This window comes from Diadema antillarum, unplaced genomic scaffold, assembly GCF_040938485.1.
Source record: "Diadema antillarum isolate AM-2024a unplaced genomic scaffold, OU_Dant_1.0 scf00000083, whole genome shotgun sequence".
Lineage (NCBI taxonomy): Eukaryota > Metazoa > Echinodermata > Echinoidea > Diadematoida > Diadematidae > Diadema > Diadema antillarum.
Window position 1 is genome coordinate 603,940 of NW_027270972.1, and position 10,202 is coordinate 614,141.

The 10,202-nt window shown below is 40.0% G+C and overlaps 1 protein-coding gene across 1 annotated transcript; it reads left to right on the forward strand.

The window, feature by feature from the left end:
- Positions 1–6,289: 6,289 nt before the first annotated feature.
- On the forward strand, positions 6,290–9,090 carry LOC139717829 (protein phosphatase 1 regulatory subunit 3B-like). The gene is made up of 2 exons (XM_071629325.1): positions 6,290–6,645; positions 7,354–9,090. The coding sequence occupies exon 2, from the start codon at positions 7,423–7,425 to the stop codon at positions 8,491–8,493; it is 1,071 nt and encodes a 356-aa protein (XP_071485426.1). The 5' UTR covers positions 6,290–6,645; positions 7,354–7,422; the 3' UTR covers positions 8,494–9,090.
- Positions 9,091–10,202: the final 1,112 nt, after the last annotated feature.

Consider the following 10,202-nt stretch of genomic DNA (forward strand, 5'->3'; position numbering starts at 1 on the left):
ATTTTTTTAATGATATTGGCATTGACCACCGAATCAGCTTCGATTGGGAAACTTTTGAAGATTCGGGGGCTGAACTATTGTAACGCACATCTCTTTATGTTTGTATATTTGCACTGATAACAGAATAAGGCTTGACGATATTTATTCTTTATTGCAATTAAGGATATCATTGAGAATGATGAATGACGGATCTTTTTATTTCGTTTGTATCTGATATCTGTATAATGTACATTTTGGTGACGGTATCTAGAAACATCAAGGCATTTTAATCCTGGTTATACTTTATACACTTTTCACGGTTTGCTTAAAGGGCATGTTCTTTAACCTTTGAATAAGGGCAAGCTATAAAGCATCTATACCACCCATAATCACCCATTATTCATGAATATCAAGCGTGATACATTTCATTTAGTTTCTGTGTGTTGGGGGCGGGACGGAGTGGAATAGCAAGAACGGATCAAATGCGATTAAGAATAACTCCTTATTGCACTAGCCCCAAAATGTATGTCAATGTTCGTTCCAGAGTTATCGTCATAAGTATAGCACCACAGAGAGACTGCTACGAGATTACATAGGAAATGATATGCAACAATAATGTTGTATATTATGCGATTCATATACAACATTATATCGTTGAATATAGTAATTATTCCCGCATATGAGGCTTGTCACTTTTCCACGTATATCGTGACGGACCTGACGTGAGAACCTCTTATCATTAAATACTTGATTAATTCCCTCTATACTGGCCTATAATACAAAGCAGGCAATATACCGTCCCGTGTCTCTTGAACAGGTCCTCATTGTATGTTGCATCCCAATATTGTTAGATTTTGATTAGAAAATTTGTCATAACAGTTGATGAATAAATTGATAAATTCATGAATAGATTATTGTCGATTGATTAAAAAGATAATTAACCTCATTTTCAAGCTCTTTGAGTCTATCATACATGTATTATGAAATTAATGTCACAGTATGATAATCACTAAGATTTTTTTTTCTTTTTAGAATCAATCGTTCCAAGCTAATTAACTCAGAACGACTGCGTTGTTTCCCTGTCGAAAAACCCATAACCCCCGAAGATGATTACTAACTCACGAAGATTACATCAGATCTGTTCAAAGTAACAAACAGACCAAAACAGCTTTTGGACCTTAAGATAAAGAACTAATCGGTCTATTTCGCAAAATTTCTATATCTTCGGCTACAAAATTTATTAGATTTTGTCATCGGTTCGGCGGATTGGCCTATACCAAAACATATAGGCCTACAGTATAAAATGGTGAGATAAAAATAAAAAAATGCCGCCAACGAACGTTCCAGAAGCGAGCTAGACAGATTGATTGTGTTTTCATTCAGCAGTCGAACTGAATTTTTACATCCACATTTTATATGGCATGCAGGCACTATACATTTCATGATTACAGAGCAAGAAACATGACTATCGTATAATATGTGAGAAAGATTGGCGTTTGAAGCACGCGACGGACAAATCGCTTGACCATTACCAATATACGATGATGTCCTTCGGCGTCTAGACGTCCATTCACATACCGAGGCCTATATAAGTTTGGATGTTGCCCGTAGCTCTTACCAGCGTTATTTGCCCGACTATGTACACAAGCCCTTCCCTTCTGGCATTTGAAGGTATATTGGCTTTGGAATCGAGTCGCACGTGACACTGCGTGCACGTGAGAAAGAGCGCACGTGCTGTACTCTCTCGCACGGTGTACGACGAACGCACGGTGGGCGCCAGAGTAAAATAAAGACTTCCAAAATACATATCATAATATGCAGCAGAATTATTTTCTTGAGAAGGATTTGATAGGTTTTTGAAACGAATTTCATGCTGAGAGTCATTGGTGTCGTGGCATATTCCTATATACACAATAATGCTTGTATCTACAAACATGCAGTATTTCTTATTCTATATCGTACAACAACGACAATCGCATTAGTGACCCCCCCCCCCTTTTTTTTTTTGAGGGGGGATAGAACATCTGTTATACTAGTAACATATATTATACGACGTAAGGAATGTGCAGGTACCATTTTGAAGACCATTTTTGTGAAACAAATTAGGCTTATATTATCTATTACGTGACACAGAGCCATTTGTGGTGCCTGCGGCCTCTTATGTCACCGGAAACGTTATACACGCCCGAAACACTATGATCATGGGGTATTTGGTTCGGTTTAGCTAAGATTTGAACGAAGCATAATGGACAAGCAGAGAATAGCAAAATCATTTTTGACAAAATCGTATTCTACCTGTGTCTGTGCTGCAAAATACTGTAGATTTAAACGAGAAAACGACAATAAGGGAAGCACACTTCTTAATTGCCGGGCTTGGTCATTATCAATATGGTGGTATTGCTTGGTCAGGAGGTACAGTACCCCTTGACGTAGACAGTGATATCAGGGTAATTGTACCAGGGAGGTGGAATACCCCCCACCTCCCTGGTTGTATACTACTTGTATTACAGTGGCCAGGACGCTGAAAGAGTGCTGACGCACATTCCAGGTATATGCGATGGATAAGATTTCGAAGACCGGTCAATATTGGGCCTGCGTGTTTCGGGGCCCTATGTGACAAAATGTTGATGCGGCCATATAAAGTTCGATCCTTTATTCACTGACTGACCCTCAAGTGCAGGCGCAATTGGCAATAATAATATGCTTATGATCTGCATTTGACCTCTCATTGAGGTGTTTGTGTCCCCAGATTACTGTTCTACATATAGGCCTATTAATATTGAAATTATTCACATAGTCAATGTTGTGATTTTATGATATATGTGTGGAGGAAATAATTTTCTATGATCTTTGTCCGGTATTGTCTTTATCAAACTCTATCCTTTTGGAAAATATGCAATGTTATGAAACATAAAAGACAAATGCTGTATTTCGACTGATATTTTCTTTTTCCATTCAGTAACTGATGAGTCACGGCATGCTCTGAAACAAACTTTAATTGCCGAATAGTTTGGTGGGTGTTTTTTTTTTCCAAGATAGAAGGTAATCCGTGCTATTACAGGGCTCGACATATCGGTGTCCCGGGGACCACTAAAATTGATGACCAGCCACCAAATTTCCAAAAGTTTTTTTTTCTTTCTGTGTTTGTGGCTCGATCGGGGCATGTAAGATTCAAAATCAAGTTGTTATTATGAAGGTGAACATTTCCTTTTAATTGTGGACCACCACAATCTCAAATTAAAATTTTTTAGTCTTGGGCCATCAGAGAAAAATGTTCGTGTTGAGAAGTATGTATACCGGCATCAGAACAGATTTCTAACAACTAACAATTCTATCCAATTAAGTTCAAGGTAAACAAATATGTAATGATATCACGGGAAAAAGCGATATTGTGTACCAGTATATTACTTGAAACGAGATAACGAATAAGGAACGCATAATAAATAGATTTTGGACTTTTGTAAAATTTTGATGCAATGCTCTTATGGTTAAATGACAGGGCCTTCAGTTGAGATGATTGTAAACTTAAAGTGAACTTAATCATGTGACAAACATTTATTCTATAATAGGTCTATATAATTATGATTTTCTTGTTTTCGCTAGATGCTGCTGATCATAATGAATTATTATGAATGAGGTTGACAATTATCTTACTTGATAAAGATCTACAATAATTTTTTATGATGGGGGCAATCAAACAGCGATCGTATATACAATTTGTAATTATTTCTGGCGTGTACACTGCTGAGTTATATCTTAACATTATTGTTTTTACTCTTTTGTTAAACCCTTTCTGTGCCAGTGACCATTGGACAGTGCACATGCGGCGTTTCTGCCACATTACATATTCTGGAGGCTAATCGTAACGCGAATAACGCACTATTTTTTTTTTTTTTTTTTTTTAATGGCAAGTAGTAGTAGCTGCAGCTGAAACTCATGAACGAAGCGTGTTGCTCAAACAACAATGCAGGCCTACTGATGCTAAAATCGCGTGATCGGTGGATCGCCCGGCCTCCAAGGCCGTCCATAATGAGTCGATCTACACTGACTACAGAATACATGCTGGCACAGGCATGGGCATACTATTATCCTGGTAGTATACTGGTATCGACAGGTTATGGGTTCTCTTTCATCTTTAATTTTTTCTTCAAAGAGCCAGATGTGGGTGTATGTTGGCGTGGAGACCTCCCTCCCCCTTTTACGCTACCTCTGCATTACGATAAGTTTCCGCAGAAAATATCCATGTATTGTAGGTCGATGATCATGAATTGCTCACGTGTGCCGCTTTTACAGAATCCGATCTCGGCAATGCCAATACGACTGCAATTTGCGGGAAAATAATAATCTGATTGCAGCGAGAGAGGGCGCAAATCAACGGAAGGCTCTGGTTCTGCTCTGGTTCTGCTGCCTGCATGCTGTCAACAACTGAATAAATTTTATCACAATGTTGCAACTGATTTTGATATGACAAGTGTGTGCTCTCAGGGCGTGCTATGCCGAACTCGGTAATGATTTAGTGTGGTTAACACATCGTGAAGTGTGAGCGATAAAGTAGAATTGTAACAGTGACGACCATTATGTCACTGAAAAGGGGACACATCAATATTTTTATTTAGAGAGTGTATCCGCGCAGTTAGGAATTATAGGAGATTATTTTACTTCTGTTAGTATACACACGTTCATTGATTGAAGCAGAGGACATTTTTTTTTTTCTGACAACCCTTGTTAAGGCTATAAGAATCTCTAGGAACAGGAAGACGCAATAGAATGTGTGATATGTTCTCTGTTAGACTGTTAGTAATAGTATCTTGACAATTTCAAATGTTGGAGAAAATGCCAGCACATAGACACAGGTAATAGGCCTGTTAAAAAAAAAAGCGAGAGCGGCGAGGAACTTGGTCAAATTGCTCCATGACTGATAATTAGGCCTTTATAGGATGACACAAAACACACATTCCCCAATAATAAGTAAGTTCAGTCTTGAAAAAAAGCTATCCAGTTTTCCATTCACTATTTTTCCCAAAAGAGGAAGAAAAAAAAAAATCTGCTAGTAGCCTATACATACTCAGCAAAAGTATACCCGGCGCCCGGCTAATGTCTCCACGCAACGAAAGCATGGTCGTGCGTCGTAAGAAGGTCGTAAGCTCGTATTGAGCTTTAAACAGACAAACAAAGAACAAAACGTTTAAAGGGCGATGGTTCGGTTTTATAGAGACCGTGCCCTTATTCCTATCCAAGGGCTGTGCAATAAGACATTACGTACTGGTATAAGCTAAGTTGCACAATTGGGTCGATTCTTGAATGGCTAGACAAAATACTAGTATAATGTGGGGAAACTTGCTGGCAAGCTTTCTTGTTGGGATGGGAGGATAACGTTTATCAGTTCTTGATTTTGATTTTGGTGCATACAGTTTAACAGTGTAAATTTACATAAGCTTTTTTTTTCTATTTCATGTTGATTTAAAGTCAATTCACTCGGTGACAAGAAAATTGTTTCTCGTGCGACGATTACTAGTATGTTATTTTCATTTTGACCTCAAAAGTGCAATGTAGATGTTCAATCACACCCTACTAGTAATAGGTGGAGGAACTGAATAAATTAGAATATCTCCTCTACATTCAGCAGATATGATCGCGTGGTTCACGATGATATACGAGTGCATGTATGTACCCTATGCAAGAAAGAGGCATACAAAAGCGATCAGCTGTGCCTACTTTGTCAAAACTAGGTCAAGAGGTGGAACCATGCTCCAGTGTACCCGCAGCTTATGAATAATAATTATTTACATGCGCGAGGAGGTTCCGCTACGAGGTTCCTATTGGTTGACTTTGCGCCGTCAGGGAACCTCGGACTCCTTTAGAAATGTCTGATTGGGCAGATCACGTATTTCACGTGTTGGCCTGGAATATGTTGATGAGGTTGCGTTCAATATATCGTAGGGGTGATTGTTGACTGTGATTGTTGTTCAAATTTCTTTTTTTTTTTATTTCTCAGATATCCAGAGGTGATGGATATGAAAGAGTTTCAAATATTGAATGTATTTCCACTCAAGCTTCTCGTATGTAAGAAGGTGAAGTCATCATGTTAAGAAAAAGATATTCATTTTTTTTAGGTCTGTTTTAAAATGGACGAGACTCAACAGCTAGCCGATCAATTCACCCAGCTCAACGCTGGAATCGTCGGTCGTGACCTTGTGACGCGCACGCACGGGCTTTTACATGAACAACACATGCAGAACATGTGTGTATGCATTTTCCTCGTCGTGAGTTGTGGATCTAACGAATGAGCTTGCACCCTTGTCGCTGGCTGGCTAGCTAGCATGCATACTGATTGCCGTACATAGCCGGAGGTACGTACGGCGGCCGTTGTCACGCAGTTCATTGAATGTCTGAAGTGATACCAAAGTTCTACCGGCTGCCGACTGAACTTTATCCCAGGCTCTGTGTGTCACCGAATAATAAATAGATTCAACTTTATTCTGCTTTTGTAGAAGGCAGTCCAACGAATTGTACCCTAACACCGTCGAAAAGAGACGTCTGCAATATCACAAACGCTGTTTGCTTCTCGTCTCACATTGCATTGCTGGATGCATCGTTCGTCTTCTAACAATTAGTGTTGACAAACCCAGAGAAACTGATCCAGGAATGAATGTGACGCGACGTGAGGTGAGCTCTTTTGGCGTTTGCTATCCTGGTTAGTGACCAGTGTTTTGCTTTGTTCTGTTTTTGATTTAAAGCTCTCTGTCTTCATCTTCATTTACATGCTAGGAATAGAACGTTCACCTTAGTCGAGCCAGAAGACCAGTCTCTGCTCTGCGAGTTCATACCGTAGGCCCGGGCCGTGGGCCGGGGTTAGCGCCTTGTGCCGTGGATGTACATAAGGCATCGAGGAATAAAATTCATGTCCGACTACTGTCCAGTACTGGTACTAGCACTACCACTACTACTATTCCGAGTCTCACTCGCCTCAAATTGTCACGCAGCGTGAGCTGAACTAAAGAAAAGATTCCCTTTCACTCAGTCTCAGTCTTTACTAATACTAACTGTGTTCAGTAGTAGTCAAGTCAATCAACTCATCACTGAGATGATATGATGATAGATCACATTGAACTGCAAATCTTTTCTGTTGCACATATGTGACGCAATACATACATGCATGTACACTTGATAGTTGTACAAACTACAATTGTAGTTTTGTACAAAGGACAGTGTTGTTGACTGTGCTGTATCTGTGAAACTCTGAATCAATAGTGATATATAGGCATAAAGATATCTTTTATACATATCTTTCAGTTTATGCTTTCATTTTTTAATGGTACTAACTTAGGGAAATTCTCACTGGTTACCTTGTTTTTGGTCTTTGATTTATCACAGAATGGTGTATGGAGAACTTCACTGAATGTTGTCGTCTAACCATCAAGAAGAGATTAACCACTGTGGGATATGCCAGCCAGAGAGAGTGTTGGCAGTGTGCTGTTTGAGATGCCTGTAAACACACTAATGCTCAGTGCTAGTCCCCCGGGCTTTGGCCACAGTTTTCCTGCAGGTCCATCACCATTCCTGTCGCGCAGGACCCCAGTCCACAGTGGTTTCAACATGGGGTTTGGCAGGAAGGGGGATCTCCTGCAGCACCTACAGAGGAACAAGACCATGTTACCCTTGCGATCGTGCATCAAGTCTGAAACAGTTCTCACCAATGGAATTTCCAACGGGCACTCAGAATCTGCAAAGGGCAGCGCAGAGGAAGATCAGTGCAGAAATGAAAGGAACAGTATGAAGTCTGTACACGGTGTGGACATGAGGAGGGAAACTATTGAGAGAGTTAGCAATGGAACACCTTGCCCAGAGAAAAGGAAAAAGAGGGTGTGTTTTGCAGACAGCAAAGGACTGTCATTACAGACCGTGAAATACATGGATGGACCCAGCAACATGCCACCCAAACTGCACATCCATCTGATTCAGGATGTGACAGAGGGAGCGGAGGCAAATCCTACACATCCTTTCTCATATGTGCCAGAGTTTGATCAGCCAGCATCAAATTACCTCGAGTTTCGGGACAGGTTAGAGCAGGAGTGTGTGTGTCTCGAAAACGTTTTGATCAAGGACAACATCACCGTGGTGGGAACCATCAAGGTGAAAAACATTGCCTTTGAGAAGGCGGTGGTTGTGCGTGTAACTTTCGACGACTGGACGTCTCACACCGATGTGCAAGCTTCATATGTGGTTCCGAGTCAGCCATCCAACTCGCGCGACAAGTACGACACTTTCTCCTTCAGTTTGGACATACCGCCGAACCTTGGTGGGAGAACATTCGAGTTCTGCATCAACTATACCTCACAGTGCAAGAGCTTCTGGGATAATAACCGTGGGAATAATTACAAGATAGTCACGGACAAGAAGAAGGAGTTTGTTCGGAACAAGCAGCAGCTCTCCTTCGAGAGCTTGAGTGGATCCCATCCGTGGGGACAGTTTTCATACTGGCATGTTGCTCAGGAGGAAAGGCCTTACTGGTGACACAGGCGAGCAGCCAAAGAAATGTTGAAATTTAAATTTATATGAAAAGATCACTGCACAGTATACCGATACTCACTAATGATGTGATTATGTTAACTCATTGAACCTTACTTATCAGTTTTTTTGAAAGAGGTGCGCAGTTTGCCAATAGTGACTGGCTCTGTGAGGCAGTGTGTATTAATGTGTGGTTATGAATCAGCAATACTTACCATTAGGCGATCCTGTTATTTTCCTCCATGTACCAGTATTTCAGTTAAAGAAAGAATGAAAGAAAAAAAAAAAAAAAAACCAACACTACACTTCCAGGGCAGCACGACTGCAGACTTCATTTGCACAACTTCTTTAGTTAGCGTGGTGGCACAGTACAAGGATATGGTGTTGCATGTAGCACACTATTCATCTGAATGCGTGATAGGTTTGCTGCTGTGTTGCTGTACAGTAAGTGCCAAACAAGCTTTTGTTCATTTCAGTTTATCTTGCTTGGGTACTAAAACTTAAAAGCAGTATTAATTGTTTTGGGTTTGTTTGGTTTCCCCCAGGATGTGTACTATACTTTCACAATGTACAATTGCTGGTGCACTTCTCTGAAGTTTGTAGAAACTGAATTAATATAGGCCTACCCTGTTCCTCATTTCAGTCATCATTGACACCAGTAGCAGAGTACAGTACATGTACATACTACCATTCTGTCTATAAATCACAAAGTTTTTTAACCAAGCGTTCATCACTGAAAAAAAATAAAAAGTTGTCATTAGTAGTTCTTATTTCTTTGTCATTGAATGACTGCACTCACCTGTCCTTGGTGTTAACTCCCATAGCAAATTCCTTTGCACAGCAACTCAATGACTTTATATGATATATGCTCCAAGATACATACCCCAGGAGCTACCCTTTCTGTTTTCTTTGTTCTTTTGAGATGGGGATTGTAATGATATTTTTTAGGAAGTAGTAGGGCAGAGGTTGTAATGATATTTTGTAGGAAGTTGTAGGGCAGAGATTGTAATGATATTTTGTAGGAAGTTGTAGGGCAAACGCTTGTTGCCTATCCTGTTGGGAGCTCAGATCCAAAATTGCCTGTCCCTAAAACTGGCGAAATTCGAGGCCTGTTCTTTCCTCCCTCGTAGTTCTCTACCCCCACAAACAAAAACAACAACAAAAACAGATGCACTCACAAACAAGACACAAATCTTTTATAATGTGTGCAAATTGTGTGAGTGTTATGGTGTGGAACTTGATGTGGTCATTGTTATTGGTAGCAGTAAAGAGCTAAGTGGCTTGACCACTATTTGTTGCATGAAGCCCTTTTGGCACCTGTACTTAGGCATGCATTGGCATTATTCATTTAACTTTGTTTGCCACACATATGGGAACTTACATAGTTAGTTTGCTCGTTTCATTTGAATTTTAACTTTGTGCAATGTGATTGTATGATCCACTGAAATCTATTCGAAAATGAAACTCTCTAGGGCCTACATACAATGTAGTTAGCACTGTAAATTATTATCTATAAAGTTGGACAGTCCATTTGTGTTGTCACAATGCTACTCAATTTTCAAAGTACATTGTACATGTTCCCAAATTCAGTACAATGTACAAACACTGGTTTCACATATTTCATGTGAAACCTCTTTCAAAATTATAGGGAGTACATTGTAGGTACGGTATAAACACAGAATTTCAACAGAATGGCCCTTGCACCTGGCTACATT

Excerpts from the sequence above, each read along its gene's own strand:
- LOC139717829 (XM_071629325.1), top strand. The coding sequence starts at position 7,423 with ATGCCAGCCAGAGAGAGTGTTGGCAGTGTGCTGTTTGAGATGCCTGTA.